Source organism: Sardina pilchardus, chromosome 2 (assembly GCF_963854185.1).
Source record: "Sardina pilchardus chromosome 2, fSarPil1.1, whole genome shotgun sequence".
In the NCBI taxonomy this organism is placed as follows: Eukaryota; Metazoa; Chordata; class Actinopteri; order Clupeiformes; family Clupeidae; genus Sardina; species Sardina pilchardus.
This window is the reverse complement of record NC_084995.1, coordinates 12,464,443-12,483,484: the sequence shown is the minus strand read 5'-3', so window position 1 is coordinate 12,483,484 and position 19,042 is coordinate 12,464,443. Positions and strand designations below refer to the sequence as shown.

Sequence of the window (19,042 nt, the reverse complement as noted above, 5' to 3'; positions counted from 1 at the left end):
TGTGTGTGAGCTGCTCCTGCTCAGGCTGCGCAGGGGATGTAAAACAGCCATTCAGCCTGTTTTTACAGCTGCTACACGAGTAAACCCTAATACCTTTCCCACCTGTTAGAGCCGTCTCTGTGTGTGTGTGTGTGTGTGTGTGTGTGTGTGTGTGTGTGTGTGTGTGTGTGTGTGTGTGTGTGTGTGTGTGTGTGTGAGAGAGAGAGAGAGAGGGAGGGCAAAGTAAGAGTTAAGGCTTGTGAATGAGAGAGGGAATATTTTCAGCAACCTACAGTACTAGGAGTTGGTGTCAGTGTGCATGTCATGTTGATGTATGAGAGTGTGTGTGTGTGTGTGTGTGTGTGTGTGTGTGTGTGTGTGTGTGTGTGTGTGTGTGTGTGTGACGTGTGTGTGTCTTCCACAAGCCAACTCTCACTTTCCCTCCACTCCCTTCTCTCTCTCTCTCTCTCTCTCTCACGCACACACACACACACACACAGATAGCTAGACAAGCACACATCCACACTCAGACGACATCAAAGGTGCTGTGAAAAACTCTCATCCATCACCTCGATGTGACTGAAGTGACAGTTTAATAGGAGGCACATGGATCCTTCTGGATGTTTGGGGAGTCACGTCACCAGTGCTCTCTCCGGCCTCTCCCTCTCCACAGCAGCAGGAGAGCTCATTCTGTCCTCATTCTTCCCCAGTCTGCGGCCTTTCTCTGGAAAACGATCTGGTGTGGCTCTAGTGTGAATGAAGGATTATTTGTATATGCACAGGCAGATGTACAGTAGGCACACCATAAGCCTGAAATTGCAGCAAGTAGACAAAGCAAATCTGATCCTGTTTTATTCAACGATTAGGGACATGGACATGACAAGTCCTGATTGTATAGTTACCTTGGCTATCTAGGTTGAACATGAGCAGTTGAACATGCAACCCTGATAGCACAGCAACAAGGCTCTCCCTGCCACAACCCTGGTGAGTGAAGTGTACTGTAAGCTAAAGCTACACACAGCATACATGCATTTATCTCATAACTTTGTATTATCTATACCTGCATTAGAGACCTAGAGCTAGTTTGCTGTTTTTGATATGTTCATGTATTCATTTCTCAGAAATTGCAAAGAGATATTTGACAGTATCAACTTCAACTAAGCTGTGCTACAGAATATCTGGGACACTTCCTGGTCCGTGCCCACTGCCATCACATGCTGGGACACTTCCTGGTCCGTGCCCACTGCCATAGCACACGCTGGGGTGAGTGGTCCGTGCCCACTGGTGGTTTGTGTGGGCATCTGCATGTGGGGAGGGACAAGAGGGGAAGACAGAGAGATCTCAAGAGAATACAGCGAGCATACAGAGCAACTTCTGAGGGGAAAACAGTTTGTGTGTGTGTGTGTGTGTGTGTGTGAGAGAGAGAGAGAGAGAGAGAGAGAGAGAGAGAGAGAGAGAGAGAGAGAGAGAGAAGAGAGAGAAAAAAATTATAGGGAAGAATACTTTAGTAAATTCGGAGACATCTGTCCCGAATTTCTTAACATAAGCGATGAAAAAAAACTATTATTCCTCCTGGGGGAAGTTGACAGCTGTGTACACCTAGCTGCCGAATATCCATTCCTGCCACATCCTCAGAGAACAGCCCATGTCTCATGATCAATAACATAGTAATTCATATGTAATTCATATTTTTTTTTTTTTTACTTTTAATTTGACTTTTATGTTTTTTTTCTTTTTATTATTATCATTATTATTATCATTGTTTTTATTCAGCCTGATATTACTTTATTACCATTATCATTACTATTATTATTATCATTATTGATATTATCTGTATTTTCATTATTTTTGTTATTGTTTGTGTTATTATTATCCGTATAACTAGGCTATTGTATTGAATGCTTTGGCATTTGAATTGAAATGAATTGAGAAGAGAGAGAGACAGAGCATGTGAGTGTGTGTGAAAGAGAGAGAGAGAGAGAGAGAGTTAAAGCATGATGACTTGCTAGTGTGGGTGTGAAGAATAGATCCCTTCACTAGACTCAAGCCAAATGTGAACAATTATCAGGGCATCAGTGGACCAACATTCAGACTGTACTCTAACACTCAAATATTGTAGTCGGTATGTTGTGACACCAGAGGAGGCAACCACTCCAAAACGGACCGGACAAATTCCGGTTCTGGCACTCTCTGAGCCAAGATCATCCGCTGGTGCTCAAATTCAAAGGTGATTAATTGGCTACCAGGACTGTTTGTGTTGGTGATGGAATGACAAAATAACGTTCTTTCCATTTCTCTCTCTCTCTCTCTCTCTCTCTCTCTCTCTCTCTCTCTCTCTCCCTAATGTCTGTGCTGTCCTCTCTGAGATATGGGGTGCATGCAATATACAAGGCCTATGTCCTCACTGTTGTCTGTTATCAGAAGTGATGGGTGTGTGTGTGTGTGTGTGTGTGTGTGTGTGTGTGTGTGTGTGTGTGTGTGCGCGTGTGTGTGTGTGTTTGTAACTTTGAACTCTGATCTGTGTATATAGGCTATACTCCTTGGCCTTGTGCATTAAAGGCAGAATGTCCTGTTGTGTATGTGTGTAAATGTTTCTCATGTTGTTTGTTGTTGTTTATGCATCATAGTGTCATGTGGTTAAAGAGACCCGCCAAGCCTAAAGTATGTCAGTTTAGTGCCCTATATGTGGAGAGTACCGCCAACTGTGTTTGGAATGTTCAGAGCAGTTCTGCCAAGGATTGGTTCAGAGGTGGTCACGTGTTTTATGGACGCCATTTTTACTACCAAAAGTACTTTTGACTAGAATGCTTTCTAATGCTTTCAGATGGCAGTGTTTGAGTATCGTTGGCATTAAGTCTTAATATCTTCACCATACAGCGACCCATTTTCTCACTGGAAACTTTTCTGATAACGTTAACATTATAACGTTTACGTCATAAGCATTTTTAGTGATAAGACTTGTTAAGACATTTGCAGCACGGATTTTGTTTCTAACTACCCGGAGAGATGCCACTTCTGGAGGAGCAGCGAATACATCATACATCGTTCGTCTTAACCTTGTCTAAAAGGAAAACGGTTGGAACAACTCTGGTAAATAAGGTTTTTCATCTCATACTGTTATCATTTATGGTCTTAATTTCCTTGCATTTTTGCGTTTTTGAAGCACTAAAGTGGCTATTAAGACAAGCAGCCAGTACGTAGTGTTGTGTCGTGTGTGTTTCCTACTAGTGCTACAGCTGCTTAGCAGGTAACATAGCGATCTGTAATCATTGATAAACTTGTTAGTTTTGCATTTTCTTTCTTGTCGAGCAAAATAAGACAACGTCTTGTTTGCCTATTTTAAGAATGTCCTCCTGCTTGACTGAAATAGCTGGTCGGATAATTGCAGTTTGCAAGTTAGCTAGTCTTTCTATCAACGTTGTTAGAAACTTTACCAGTAGCCTAGGCACAGTATTGTCCAAATACATCTGTTGAAATACACAGCATAGTTTGAAGATATGGTTTGCTAGCTATCTGTCAAACTTGGTAGGTGGTGTGCTAATCACGAATTATTAAGTGGTGTCAATACAGACTTCAGCTCTACACTGGTTGTGTAGGCTATACTTCAATCTGTCAGCCCTCTAGTGAGTGTGCCATGCTTTATTGAATCATGGTTTAAGGTGATGAATTATGTCTGTATTATAAAACAAAGCAATATAGTAAATATTATGCTTCCTCTTTGTCTTTTTTGTTATTTTAGATGTAGGTAGAGAAGAGTCAGTGGCTGGTGAAGTAAGAGGGATACAGCTGTCTGCTGATTCAAGGTCCCTGCCCCGTCGCCTCAACATCCTCAAGATCCTGTAGGCTACTGCTGCTGCTCCTTGCTTCAGCACCTTTCCCCTGATGCCTGACACCCCTCATCACCAAATCAGCCCAGTCAACATGGACCCAACATGGACCCAAGTCTCCACCACAGTGTGCACAATACACTATACACAGACAGGGTATGTGATCGGTGCCAATATTGCATGCAGACAAATTGAAATTCCTTCCAAAGAACGAGTGCTTTCCTCAGCTGGATCAATTTAAGTCAAGATAAACAACAGCTTCCTTTCTTCATCATGTTCTACCATTAACATTATTATGTTTATATTTTTGGTTATAATTAAGGCACTTAGTTGCAGTTTCTCAGGTACACTTTGCTATGATGTCATTAGTAAAATTATTAGGAGGATGTAGCGTGTGTGGTGTTAAATGGTACTGCCTTGTATTATCCAAGTCTGAGGCTGAGAGAGGAGATTCACGGTCTGCTCCCTTTGTGTCCCATGTTTTGTGGGTGTGTGTGAGAGAGTGTGCGACAGATAAATGAGTGTGGTGTAGAAGCATACACATTTAATGACAACCTGTGCACATTTCAGATTTTTTAGAAGAGCAGTCCTTACTACAGTGGTAGAAATAGTGGTATTTTTTATGTACATCTACCCATTTAATGACAAGAGTTTCATTATTTTACATGCAGGACGAGAACAAAGGTACAATTGGTCTGAGGGGAGGACACCGCAGACAGCTGATCAACTCCATGTCATCTAATCAGGCCATGTAAAGGACCATGAAGGGATGTGTCACGACGCCACCAGGTTCTCCATCAGTCTCTACTCCTCGTCACTCTGCTCCAACGATCTCCCAATCTAATTCCCCTGTCTACTAATTGGCCAATCATCCTATCCACTTTCCCAATAAGCCAATCCCCTCTACTACTCCCCAGCACCTGTAACCAATCTCCTGCTGCCCATTTAAACCCCTGTCACCCTGCTCTCTCCGTCTGGCCTCTTCAACGGAGAACCTTACTCCAGCACATGGACTGCTCCTTGTTCCTGAAGCTCTGCTCCTTGTTTCGCGAAGTGCCTGCTACGTCCCAGGTTGTAGAACTTTTATGTTGGACATTTTCTATTGGAAGTCTTTCTGTTGGACGATACACTCTTACAAGTTTGGACTGCCTTCTTATTCTGATGATCTTCTGAGCGTTAACTTCCAAGACCTTGTTTATTTCTCCTGCCTTGGTTCATGTTTGAAAATTAAAACAACTTGATTGATCATAACCTTGTTTCCTGAGTCTGTGTGCCCTGACAGAAGGCCAGACCAGGCAATGGAGCCTCAACCATTAAGAGCTGACCATGTGGATCCCTTCCAAGGAATGGTGGACAATGCACGACAGACCCTTTCCAACTCTGCAACCGTAGCAGCGGCCACCCCAGCACCAGCAGCAGCCCCAGCTCCAGTGGCTCCCCCAGCAATGATTCCAGCAAACGCAGTGGTGAATCCATCACCATATTCTGGAACCCCGGAGGCATGCAAGGGATTCTTGTTGCAATGCTCATTGGCCTGGGAAATGCAGCCACACCGATTCCCTACAGACCGATCACGAGTAGCCTATATCATCTCTCTGCTCTCGGGGCGTGCCTTGCAATGGGCTGAAAGCATCTGGAGACAAAATGGCCCCACAACAGCATCGGTGGACAACTTTGTGGCTCATTTCAAAGAAGTCTTTGACCTACCTGAAGGTGATTCCTCCACCCAAGCCAAATTACATGCCCTGAGGCAGGGCAAGAAGTCTGTCTCTGAGTACGCAATCCAATTCCGAACCTTGGCTGCCATCAGTGGGTGGAACGAACCTGCACTACTCACCGTTTTCAGACAAGGGTTGGAACCCTCTCTCCGTCTCCAGCTGTCCTCATATGATGATGCCATCGGTCTGGAAAGATTCATTCAGCTCGCCATTCGAGTAGCCAATCGCCGAGAGTGCTGTTTCAAGGACCTCCGCCATCCCACTTCAGCCTCTGTTCCCCAAGTCGATGATGGAAATGCAGCTGCTGGGACCGAACCTATGCAAGTAGATTCTCTGCGGCTCACCCCAGCAGAGCGCCGGCGGCGCATGACCCAAAATCTATGTCTGTACTGTGGGTCTTCTAGCCACTTCATCACTAGATGCCCCACACGGCCACCACGACCCATGGTCGGTATCGTGAGTACTCCACTTGTGCATTACAAACCATTACTCATTGAAGTTGCTCTGTCCAATGCTATGTCCACCTACCCAGTCTTTGCTCTCCTTGATTCAGGGTCAGCCGGGAACTTCATTTCCGGGTCCCTTGTCCAGCGTCTCCAGCTCCAGAGGACCCGCTGCACTGCCCCCCTCGACGTCCACTCAATAGTGGGTAAGCCCTTAGCCCGCAAGCGGGTCCAATATCACGCAAATGACCTAGTGCTGCGTGTTGGATGTCTACATGTGGAGAAAGTTACCTTTTATATCCTTGAAGATTCCACAGTCGATCTAATTCTAGGACGCCCCTGGCTTATCCAACATGCACCTGTGATCTCCTGGTCCACTGGAGAAATACTTCAATGGGGAAAGAAATGCCATTCCAACTGTTTCCCAAAACTTCCTCGCCCCAGTACTCAGTCTCCAGTGTTGTCACTCAATGCCACCACCATTGAAAGTCCAGAGCAGAGTCGTCCAGTAGTTGTCCCACCTGAGTACTCCTCATTCAGTGATGTGTTCTGTCCGCGCCGTGCATCTCACCTTCCTCCACACCGACCCTGGGACTGCGCAATCGACCTGGAACCTGGTCAGCCCCTACCGCGAGGAAAGGTCTACCCACTCTCCGTCCCTGAGCAAGAGGCAATGAAGAACTACATTGAAGAAGCATTACAATTGGGATACATACGCCCATCTAAATCGCCAGTGGCTTCTTCCTTCTTCTTCGTGGCTAAGAAGGATGGTGGACTTAGACCCTGCATTGATTACCGTGCACTCAATAATATCACAGTGAAGTTCAGATATCCTCTTCCACCAAACTGCTGTTCACTTCCTGGGCTATGACATCAGCAACCACGGAATCAGCATGGACGACCAGAAGGTGAAGGCGGTCCTCTCCTGGGATGCTCCACACACAGTCAAGGGACTCCAACGCTTCTTGGGGTTCTCAAATTTCTACAGACGCTTCATCCACGGCTTCAGTCTGATTACAGCACCCCTCACCTCTCTACTCCGAAACAAACCCAAAAGCCTATCCTGGACTCCTGAAGCCTCAGAGGCCTTCCAGAAGTTGAAACAGGCCTTTGCATCTGCACCAATCCTCCGCCACCCAGACCCTGAGAGGAAGTTCATCGTTGAGGTGGATGCATCCACCACTGGTGTTGGTGCAGTTCTTTCTCAGTGCCAAGGTAACCCTCCTCGTCTTCATCCTTGTGCCTACTTCTCTAGGAAGCTTAGCCCAGCAGAACGTAATTATGACATCGGAAATCGTGAATTACTTGCCATCAAGCTAGCCCTGGAGGAGTGGAGACATTGGCTTGAAGGATCGAAACACCCATTCTCAGTCCTGACTGATCACAAGAATCTCCAATACCTCAAAGAAGCAAAACGACTCAACCCCCGCCAAGCCAGATGGGCCCTCTTTTTCACTCGCTTCAATTTCACCATCAGCTACAGACCTGGATCACGTAATCCTAGGGCAGATGCACTATCAAGACTTCACCATCCAGAGGAGTCCAGTGAGCAACCCGAACCCATCCTACCAAATGAGTACATCTTGAGTCCCATCCTGTGGTCCCTGGATGAACAGATGGCCGCCGCCAGGGAGTCTGATCCAGCTCCACCGAATACCCCAGCTGGTCTTGTCTACGTTCCCCGACAGCTCAGAACTCAACTCCTCACCTCTGCGCACTGCAACCCCGGCACTGGACACCCCGGGGCCAACGCCAACCTTACGCTTCTCCAAGATCGCTATTGGTGGCCTGGCATGGCTCGGGAAATCCGCAAGCTTGTTGCGGGATGCCCAGACTGCGCAATGTCAAAAACTCCTCGTCACCTCCCTGTGGGGAAGTTGATTCCTCTACCGATACCACAACGCCCTTGGTCACACCTTGGGGTCGACTTTGTCACAGACCTCCCACCGTCCAACGACAATACCTGCATCCTTGTCGTGGTTGACAGATTCTCCAAAGCCTGCAAACTCATTCCACTCAAGAGTCTCCCCACGGCAGCTGAGACAGCGGAGGCCATATTCACTCACGTGTTCAGAAATTATGGCATCCCAGAAGATGTGGTGTCGGACCGAGGGCCCCAATTTATTTCCCGCTTCTGGCGAGCCTTTCTCCGTCTGATGGGTGTAAGCGTGAGTTTGACATCAGGCTATCACCCCCAAACAAATGGACAAACGGAACGGAAGATTCAGGAGATCGGCCGGTATCTTCGAACCTACTGTCACCGGCACCAAGACACCTGGAGTCACTTCTTACCCTGGGCCGAGTATGCGCAGAACTCTCTCCGCCAACCTTCCACTGGCCTAACACCATTCCAATGCATCCTTGGTCACCAACCTCCACTGTTCCCCTGGACAGGAGAATCTTCCGATGTCCCTGCCGTTGACCGCTGGTATCAGGAAAGTGAGAGGGTCTGGGGAGAGGCGCACCACCATCTTCAGCGGGCTGTCAATCGCCACAGTCGCCATGCCAACGTGAGACGATCTTCAGCACCAGAGTATGAAGTGGGTCAAAAGGTGTGGCTGTCCACCCGGGACATCCGAATGCGTCTCCCATGCAAAAAACTCAGCCCTCGATACATCGGCCCCTTCACCATAACTCACCGGATCAACCCTGTCACCTATCGGCTCCAGCTCCCTGCTAATTACCGAATCCACCCCACTTTTCATGTGTCTCTTCTGAAACCCTTTAACTCACCTCTCTCTCCTTCCTCCACAGAGCCTGGTGTCGCTGTCGATCCCCCTTTGCCGCTTCTCCTGGACGAGGGTCCTGTCTATGCCATCCACGACATCCTAGACTCTCGGCGTCGCAGAGGTCGGCTGGAATACCTGGTCGACTGGGAGGGCTACGGTCCAGAGGACCAATCCTGGGTGCGCCGATCTGACATCCTGGACCCAGACCTCCTTGCTGACTTCCATCGCACCCATCCCGGTCGACCAGCCCCCCGCAGCCGTGGCCGACCGCGACGCCGTGTCACCTCGTCCCTGGAAGCGGCTCCTGAAGGGGGGGGTAATGTCACGACGCCACCAGGTTCTCCATCAGTCTCTACTCCTCGTCACTCTGCTCCAACGATCTCCCAATCTAATTCCCCTGTCTACTAATTGGCCAATCATCCTATCCACTTTCCCAATAAGCCAATCCCCTCTACTACTCCCCAGCACCTGTAACCAATCTCCTGCTGCCCATTTAAACCCCTGTCACCCTGCTCTCTCCGTCTGGCCTCTTCAACGGAGAACCTTACTCCAGCACATGGACTGCTCCTTGTTCCTGAAGCTCTGCTCCTTGTTTCGCGAAGTGCCTGCTACGTCCCAGGTTGTAGAACTTTTATGTTGGACATTTTCTATTGGAAGTCTTTCTGTTGGACGATACACTCTTACAAGTTTGGACTGCCTTCTTATTCTGATGATCTTCTGAGCGTTAACTTCCAAGACCTTGTTTATTTCTCCTGCCTTGGTTCATGTTTGAAAATTAAAACAACTTGATTGATCATAACCTTGTTTCCTGAGTCTGTGTGCCCTGACAGGATGGACTTGGTGGAGGACAACAATGTGACACCTGAAAAGAGCACATGGAGATCTCTCATCCTCATCCCTCATGCTTATATTGCATTTCATATAGGCCTTGATTCTGATGGTCTTGTAAATGTTTGTTACACAAGTCAGAAATTGTTGTCTTTGATTATTTAATTTGATTATAATAAATGGAAATATATTTTATTGAAAAATATTTTTGAAAACCTAGCAAGTTTGTGTGTTTTAGTATCAGAATGAGCTTGTATTGGCCAAGTATATCTACAAGGAATTTGACTGGCATTAGCTGTTGGAACAATTAGACATACAGTAGTATGCAGTCAGAAGATGCATACTAGAGCACCACAATATACATAAGGCACCTACCAATAGATTGAGTCCAAAATGTATTGCAAGAGATGTGCAAGAAGCATGTGATTTAGTCTGTAAAAGTTGAACTTATGGCCAAGGTGGTGGTGTCCAATTACAAAAACAGTTCAGGAGAGTGATGGAAGTGGGAAAAATGTGATTATTGTCTGGCAGGTTTTGTGCATAGGGGTAAGTTATTATTTAACGGAAAAGTTTGAGGTCAAACTAATGGTGACCTCCATGTAGTTTTGTAATAATAATAACTTTATATAATAATAGCCTAACTTTATGATAATAATATATATATTTTTTAAATAACATTTAAAAAAAAAATGTTCAATTAAAACTATTTTCTTTTACTGTCCCAGAGTCTATTGAAACAACATACTTATTGATAAAAAAGAAAATAAATAGCATATTTTAGTCTTGCCTCATGCACGGTCGAAATACATTATGTCCGAATCTGGAGGTCAGACGTCAAATCTAACAGTGATTCAAAGAGTTGCTGCAATATGTAGGGATCGCTGGCTTAAGTAAGGTAAGATGTTATTCATTGTGCCCTAAACAGGCTTATTTCACCAAAATGAAGCTTTCAGCTTTCTCTTACTGCCTTATTTCAAGGTGTTTCCTCAGACTAATATCTAACTGCTGTAAGAAATTGGATAAACAAAGTTCGCCTCGTAGGCGTTTTCAGAGCTAGCTGGCTCCGACTAGGCAACGTTTATTACTATTTATCTGGTCTTTGCTAATTTTTTCAAAATGTATAATGCAGCGTATTTGCAACAGCATTAACATCTTAATGGATAGTTGCACATATAATGATGCACATTATAACATTTATAGGCTTGTTTATGACGATGTTAAGCTATTTGTTTCAACATGTCATATTCGCCCTATTGACCATCATTGAGACGAACGTCACTTCCGGTAGTAAAGATGCCGCCCATGATTTGAGTTGGCGATACTCTCCACGTATAGGGCACTATGTCAGTTTAGTGCCCTATATAGGGCACTATGTCAGTTATACACAGACTGCCATCTTGTGGACAGAACTGGAATTGCAATTTAATTAGGTTCAGAATACCCTGGAAATCCGGAGTTCTCGCTAAAGCACACTCTGGCATCGCAAGGAACCAATCACATCGGATATCTGATAAAGGCGGGCCATGAGACGAGCTCAACAGATGACGACAGAGCTGCAACAAATTAGTCAGTAAACATTGGTCGTAGTGTTATCCAAATGCGCCTAAGTCCGGAAAAAGATTTTCAAATGCATGCTTGGTGCCGCCCCTCGAGTTGGGCCATTTTCATTATTTGTGGCCAGGCCTTAATCTTTCTAGATTACCAGGGTCTTTCCAGTCTATAGGTCTATATGTCGGTCAAACGCTGAATTTTTATTAAAAACAACACCACTATTGATAATACACAATTATTACAAAACGTTTTTAAATGAGTAAAGCAAAATCCTGAGGTCGGAGTGTATATAACATGACACCAAATGATAAATATCTTGGAACTTGACCCGTGTTCCAGGAAAAGCGTGACGGCCCTTCCCAGTGTTTATGGATTCCCATGGAGATGACCTAACCTTTCTAGGTTAAGCCTAACGAGGGAAAAGAGCTCCTGCTGCTGTCATCGGGCCCTGGCTGCACATTAACTCACGCCTGTAAAAAAGCTTGTTTCAGGATCCGCCCCCTCTTAGGGATGATGGTTGTTGTTATATCGAAAGTAATTCTGCTCATCCATGGGTAAATGTGAGACGTGGTCCATGTTTGAAACATGTTGAGATGTGGTCCGTGTTTGAGACTTTTTGAGATGTGATCCTTGTTTGACACATTTTGAGATGTGGTCCGTGTGTGAAACATTTTGAGATGTGGTCCACGTGTCAGTGGGTGGGGATGGTGAAGGAGCTCTGGATGCAGATGTCCCTGAGGTAGGGGAACCAGTCGCGGAAGAAGCAGGTGAACCAGTGGAACCATGGGAAATAAGACTCCTTCTGGCGCGTGGCTCCCGCCTTGATGATGTGCAGTGCCGCGTCACTCGCCGGGTAAGGAGTGACATCGGTGTAACCCCTTTCGGTAAATAAACAAACAAACAAACAAACAAACAAACACAATAAATAAACAAACATAAACGTAACCCTGATAAGGGGATGCTGGTCAGCTTATTTGGTTTAAAAAAAATAGTCACGTTTCTAAGTGTCGGTCATTTTATCTCAGCAGACGTGCTGGCTGTAAGTGAGGTATTTATGGTATGCCATAACACACGTGCACCAGAATCAGCTAATCTCTGGAGAACTCCTACTTCAGCTTTCTGTGCTGCTTCGGCATTCTTCCTGAAAGCAGATCACTGCCTAAAATTCAGTTCTAGGTTCCTGTTGTCAGATTGTCTGATGTTGTACATGTAGGTTAGAACAGCTGATGTTATCTTAAAGTGTTAGTTGATGGTGAACCACCAAAATTAACAGCTGGCAAAAACAGAAACAGAACATGGCATTCTGACTTTAAAACCATTCTATTACAATAACGCTCTTGAGCCAGAATCCATAAAGCAACATGTGGCACTATAACTTCCTGGAATATTGTTTTACAAGAATTGTCAGGAAAATGTATATTTTGCTTTAGAATATGATCTCATGAGTTTAATTTCCATCATAGATTCATAGAAATTTTCATATTTACTCCAGCAAGAGCACCTCCGACCAACCAGCGAACAGAGAACGTTCCTGAGAGCGATTGCATTTAAGTTGCAAGCCTATCGTTATCGTTGTGTTTGCCAATGGATCTGGGCCAGCCTCTCCGCGAAGTCAGAGAGTTTGTTCTCCAGGGCTATCTGGGCTGAGGGTCTGTCTCTGTTCTCACCGTATGCTTTCCAGGGCGGTGGGCGTGTCGATGAGGCCCAGGACACAGAAGGTGATGGACACGTTTCTGCCTTGCATGGCCAGCTCGTGCTGCAACGTGCCGAAGAAGCCATGCAGGGCAAACTTGGTGGAGGCGTAGGGTGCCGCGAATGGCGTGGTCATCTTACCTGGGGTTAGAGAGAGGTCACTAATGTCAATCAGTGTTCCTCAAATGCCTTGTTCAAACCACACGTTACTGTGATAGAGCAGTATTTAAGTGAAAACATTCAAGCTTAAGCTGCAATCAGATCATTTTTATGATTTATTTATTTATGATAAATTATTCATTCACAAAGATAGTTGGTGTCCATAAAGGTTGGATATTTCCTAATTCTATTACTTAAGGCATTAAGATCAATCCCCAAAAGATGATTTTATATTCCTATTTTTAGTCAACTTTAGCATGGGTTGACACTTTCAGCCATGACTGTATTTTACTCAAGTTGAAATTAGGTGAATAAAATGAGTATAGTTTACTTGACTTGTTAAAGTTATCCCAACACAAAATACACACATACAAATAACTCAGCTGAATGACTTATTCGCACTTAGATTAAATGAGTTACCAAAGTCAAATGGTTCAAGGATACGGGTTTGTTACGGGTTTATGTCACTGTATCAAAGAGTAATAAGTGTGTACCAACACAGTTGATAAATGTAACAGCTGCACTGCTACACATTTGTTTCTCTTTGATACTGTGGAATAAACCTGTTAAGTGTACCAGTTAATTACTTGCATGCACATATGACATGTTGTGTCTTTGATGTCTTGGAACATGTCTGCCATTACCCTATGTAGCACATGTATCAACTGTGTTGGTACACACTTATTACTCTTTGAAATAGTGGCATAAACCCGTAACAAGGTTGTAGCAGCACAGCTGTTACATGTACACTGAAGACAATGACCCCTTGACTGGAGCTAAGAATGGTTTGTATATCAAATCTTTCATGACCAGATTTACCCCATCCAGCAGGTCACAGGTCAGCCCTTTGCCTCTGATAAAAAATGTAGGCAAATTGGCAAAGTTTTGTAAAAGCACTAAGTATTACAATGTAACAACTGTATGTAGGTACCCACAAATACATAATGCAAGTCTTATGATAGTACCTGATAGTACATGTTGTTACACAGGTTGTACCACTGTACCTAATTAGGTAGGTAGCCTACACTGTAACAGCGACACCCTAAACTAAAGTGTTACCACCTAGTACATTAAAGGAATAGTTCGGAATTTTGGACGACCTCATTTCCAACTTTACCGAGGTGATATAGGTCGGTGGAGACCGTTTTTATCGTGTTTAGCCCCTTCCTTCAGTTGCAGCGTCCCCCTTTGCTAAAGCTGGTTTTGAGCTAACACATTTCTACGGTAACATCAGTCTGACATCAACAACAGTCTTACTCACTCCACCGCACACCCGAGACAAGTCAATTAAATCGTCGGACTATCGATATACGTGTCCGTGTTGATAGAATAATTTTAGAAATAAAACTAACCTTGCAACTCAATGATTTATTATATTTTGAGGGACTAGTTTCTCAATATCAATCCGCCACTGCCATACAGGGAACAAAGTAGGCTATTGCAATGTGATGCAAGGTTCGTTTTATTTCTAACATGGTTCTATCAACACTAGGCATGTGCATCGATAGTCTGACGTTAACATGTATTTGTTTCGGGTGTTCTGTGGAGTGTTTTCAGTGGCAGGCTGGATGTTACCGTTGACTTGCGTTATCTTGGCACCAGATTAGCACGAGATGAACGCTGCAACTCATAGGAAGGGCAAATTCACTGAAAATGGTCTTCACCGACCTATATCACCCAGACTGAGTTGGAAATGAGGTCCTATGTCCAAAATTCCGAACTATTGCTTTAATGAAGTCAAATAGCACCATAGACCACCATCTACAGTTCTGCATTTTCGCCTTAACATTAAAGTATTAGAACTTGTGCAGCATTGCTCTCTCCCTACAAGCTTTAAACTTGGCTTGACTCATTCCTATAGATAGGGGTACCGACTGATAGAGGTTTTGTTATGTTTCCAAATTCACTTTGAAAACTGGTTCTCTTTAGGCAGAGATAGTTTTTTTCATGTTCTAGGTCTGTTGTCTCTTACACTGTACAAAATATTTTCATTCTGACACTTCAGCAGACATCCCATGAGTGTTGGCTTTCATTCGATATCACTTTTATCTATATGGTCCTTGTGGTTGTGGAGATGTTCAACATTTATCGTTGGTATGTCGTGTTGAGCAGGAAACCAAAACATTGGCCTGAAATTGCTAGCACACAATTTTTTTAGCTTGACAACCACCATAATATCTTACCTATGGGTGTCTTCTAACTAAAAAAAATAGGGTGACAGCTTGTACCAAAACATGTCCGCAAAAGTCTTAACGGAAGCCCTTTCCAGAATTGGCCCCCTGACTACTTACCCAGAGACACCACTACAACAGCGCCTCCCCCCACCACACACACACACACACACACACACAAATATACACAGACTCACCCAGGAGAGAGGACACCACCACAACAGCCCCCCCACTCTGCTCCAGCGTAGGTAGAGCAGCGGCAGCCATCTGCACGTAGCTCAGATAGTTTATCTGCAGACGAGAGCACCATCAACATACAGATACACACACACGCAGGTGTGCTATACCTTGATAAGGGTCCTGAATACAGGTGTGCACTAAACCTGGATAAGGGTCCTGAATACAGGTGTGTGCACTAAACCTGCATGAGAGTCCTGACACACAGGTGTGCACTATACCTACAGTACGTGAGCGACCTGATGCATAAATATGCACTATACCTGCATAAGCGTCCTGATGTGGTCCACATCCCCGTTCCACAGCCCATAAGCGTTGCTCCCAATGTGGTTCAGCACCAGGTAGTCCAGGCCTCCTGCAGAGAGGTCAAGGGTCATCGCAGGTCAAAAGCTCACCCAACTACACTGCATAGGAGTAAACCCAACTACCCTGTATAAGAGGCTGCTGCTAATGAGCTAGAAGAAGGTCAAGGTTTAGTAGATGCTTTCTTCCAATAGAGACTCACGACCTATAGGCTTAAGGGCCAAACCCGCTAACCAGACGGCGATGCTAACTGTTCTGCCTCCACAGGCACCACTCATCTCATCTCATCTCATCCCAAATCAGGTCGAAAACTCACAGAACACCTTTGCGCAAGCACACTGCACCTGATACTACTGAACTTTGACCCTTTTGAGTGTGTGTTGCAGATATCAATCCTGTGTATGTGCGTGTGTTTGTGTGTGTTGTGTAGATCAGTCATCTGTGTATGTGTGTGTGTGTGTTGTGGATATCAGTCCTCTCTGTGTGTGTGAATGTTGTATGTGTGTGTCTATACCCAGCAGGTCCACAGCTTGTCTGAGGACTCTCTCGGGGTCTGCAGGGTCCGACATGTCTCCCACCACATACAGCGCCTTCTGGGCCCCTAGCTCCACACAGCGCTCCACCACCTGACAGACAGTAAACACACACAGAGTAAACACCACCATCACCACAACAACAACATACTACAGCATTCATTCAGGTAAACACCACCACCACCTCAACAACAACAACAGTAGCATCCTACTAGCCTGGCTCCACTCCGCCTTCCTACATACTTCCGCACAGTTTTCATTTCCTTCACTATGTAGTCTGGGTCTGCGGATATATTCACAGGTTTTCTCAAGACAAAAATGTGCAGGTCCAATCAGCAAACCGAGGGAGTAGCTGAGAACGATGACGTTGAGGTCACACGCTAGTTTGAGCATGTCACGTCACGACCAAAGGTTAGCGATTGGTTACGGCAGATCTGAGTGGCTCTGGGCAGATGCAATAGTTTTAATCATCAACAGAGTATCTGCATATGACTACAGAATGACTCCTAGATTAATGGTTTGACTTCCCATAGGCTACCCAGTTTGTGACTGGTTAGGACATTGATAGGGGTCAGATGATTAGGGATCACATGATGAGTACTGAGGAAACTGAGACCGATAGGCGCGTTCAAGTTCAACCCCAACTGACCTCTTGCAGCAGTGAGATCTGCCGGGGATAGCAGGGGCGGGGATACAAACGCTGCTATGAAGTTGGACACTCTCTACATCCCTTAGTCTAGACGTGACCACGTGACCAAATATGAGGCACAGGCCCAAGAGGCATCTAAACGCTAGCACATACGTCATGGATGTAAAAGCCAATTAGGGCAAAGTCCTGACGTCATGAAGGCAGGGTCGAGGCTCCGCAGTACCTGGAGAGAAACTGCACTGCTGCGCAGCAGCCGCCTTGCTCCCGCGATAAGTTAAGGCCATGTGATATCGACTGCAGAGTCATAAACACGCTGATCTAGATCATCGTGGACACATTTTTAACCGTGTGCATCTTGTGTGCTGCACAGATCTGTGCTGCTCGATGCTGAGCCATCACGAACCCGCCTATTGTTGGATACAGTGAAACCATTAGAGTGTGAATACATTTGATTACATTTCCTGGTCCAAGTTAACTTCTGTGGACATTGGACAAACATGTGACAGTAGGCCCACAATAGGCCCACACTTAGTAGCTAATCAAGAGTCCACAGATGATTGATGGAATGTCATCAGCCTGGGAATTAGGATCCTTACACCACTCCAGAGGAATAAGTCTCATAGTGAATTTTGACAAGGTATACCGCCCTAGAATTAGAAAATATGTGATAACACTGCATTAAGTCTTGTCAAAAATCACTAGACTTATTCCCCTCTGATGGTGCCAACCAATCTCTCTGGCTCAAGGACTGATTGTGTGTGTGTGTGTGTGTGTGTGTGTGTTCACACTGACTTTCTGCAAGGCACTCTCTCTCCTGGCAGTGATGATGAGCTGGGCACCCAGGCGGGCGTAGTGGTACGCCATTTGCTCCCCGATGCCCATGCTGGCGCCCGTCACCAACACTCTGGCCCCCCGCACACTCTCTGCAACACACACACACACACACATGCACACACACACACACACACACAGGCAAGCAGGCAGGCAGGCAGGCAGGCAGGCAGGCAGGCAGGCAGGCAGGCAGGCAGGCACGCACGAACGCACACACACACACACACACACGTGTAGATAAAAGCGCTATGCACAGTCACACATAATATTGCACAATTGTCAGTGTACAACATTGCACCACATCACACCAGATGCAACCGTGACCAACAAGCCTTGAGGAGTTCCTGAGACCTTGAGACAGACGCTGTTCTGTAATCTGTTACCATTGATCTGTTATCACTGTCGTCATTTATGAAATAGTCTGATAAACCAATTAGCATCAGCTAGCACTGGGGTGAGTAGGGTAGACTGTGTACAGTTGAGACACGAGTATAGTTGAGACACCTTAAATATCTTGCATGCGCAGTAAGCCCAAGTTGTGATTTTTGCTATGCACATGCGTATTAGTGTCCTCTTCGGTCATGGAAAATTTGAATGACAAAAATATCTCCAATCCAAAGTTATTGGCAAAAGATGTTTTCTCATAAGAAACCCCCGGACCCCCGGAAAATGGAAGGATCAGCCGGGCTATACCCCTGAATCTTTTGAACTCCTAGCGACGCATGATCCCCAAGGGGAAATTCAAGATTTCAAGATTTTGTTTACATTTTCTCAAATGATTTTACGTCATTGAACATGCCTGGGTTTACATAATAGAGTTGCCTGGGTGGTTTACATAATAGATTGTGCAAGTAAGAGCATGCATGATCTCATTCACATGTTAAATGCATCCTTTCACTGTCTTCGACAAAACAACAGCTCTCACCTACCGGGGTCAAACGCGTCTCTCCATACGTACGCGGTCACCACGGCAGCAAGCACCGCCAGGATCACCTTCACCTTCATGTTAGCTGTGCTGTGAGTGGGGCAGCTGACCAACCTGTTGGACGTGTTGCATGTAGTCCTGCGAGCCCAGACACGCCCCTCATAGCAGTGTGCAGCCTGTTCCGTAAGTGTGATTGGCTGGCGGTGAGGAAGAGGGAGGGGCACCAAAGAGAGATAACACATGGACCCTGGCCTGATCACATCAAACAGCAGGCCAACTGCCTCATGCACATCTGGACTGTCACCTACTGGTTAGGGAATCGGACTTGAATCCGAGAGGTGGCCGTTTCCATCCCTGACTGGTAGGATTAATGAGTGTTGGGGGAGTAAACTAAATGGCACTCTCTCATATCCACAACCACGAAAGATGAGGTGTCCACTAAGAACAATCAGATTCCAAAGCGTTTT

General features: G+C 45.5%; 1 protein-coding gene and 1 long non-coding RNA gene across 2 annotated transcripts; one reads left to right on the top strand and one right to left on the bottom strand.

Annotated features, from left to right (window-relative positions):
- Positions 1 to 2,688: 2,688 nt before the first annotated feature.
- On the top strand, positions 2,689 to 4,578 carry LOC134063468 (uncharacterized). The gene is made up of 3 exons (XR_009936181.1): positions 2,689 to 3,069; positions 3,719 to 3,962; positions 4,478 to 4,578. It is a non-coding gene; the product is annotated as an uncharacterized LOC134063468 (long non-coding RNA).
- Positions 4,579 to 11,006: 6,428 nt separating this feature from the next.
- hsd11b1lb (hydroxysteroid (11-beta) dehydrogenase 1-like b) lies at positions 11,007 to 18,697 on the bottom strand. Its single transcript, XM_062518919.1, has 7 exons — positions 18,580 to 18,697; positions 17,612 to 17,742; positions 16,152 to 16,263; positions 15,598 to 15,689; positions 15,295 to 15,388; positions 12,743 to 12,908; positions 11,007 to 11,953 (listed from the first exon to the last, which is right to left on the bottom strand). The coding sequence occupies exons 1-7, from the start codon at positions 18,653 to 18,655 to the stop codon at positions 11,767 to 11,769; spliced, it is 858 nt and encodes a 285-aa protein (XP_062374903.1). The 5' UTR covers positions 18,656 to 18,697; the 3' UTR covers positions 11,007 to 11,766.
- Positions 18,698 to 19,042: the final 345 nt, after the last annotated feature.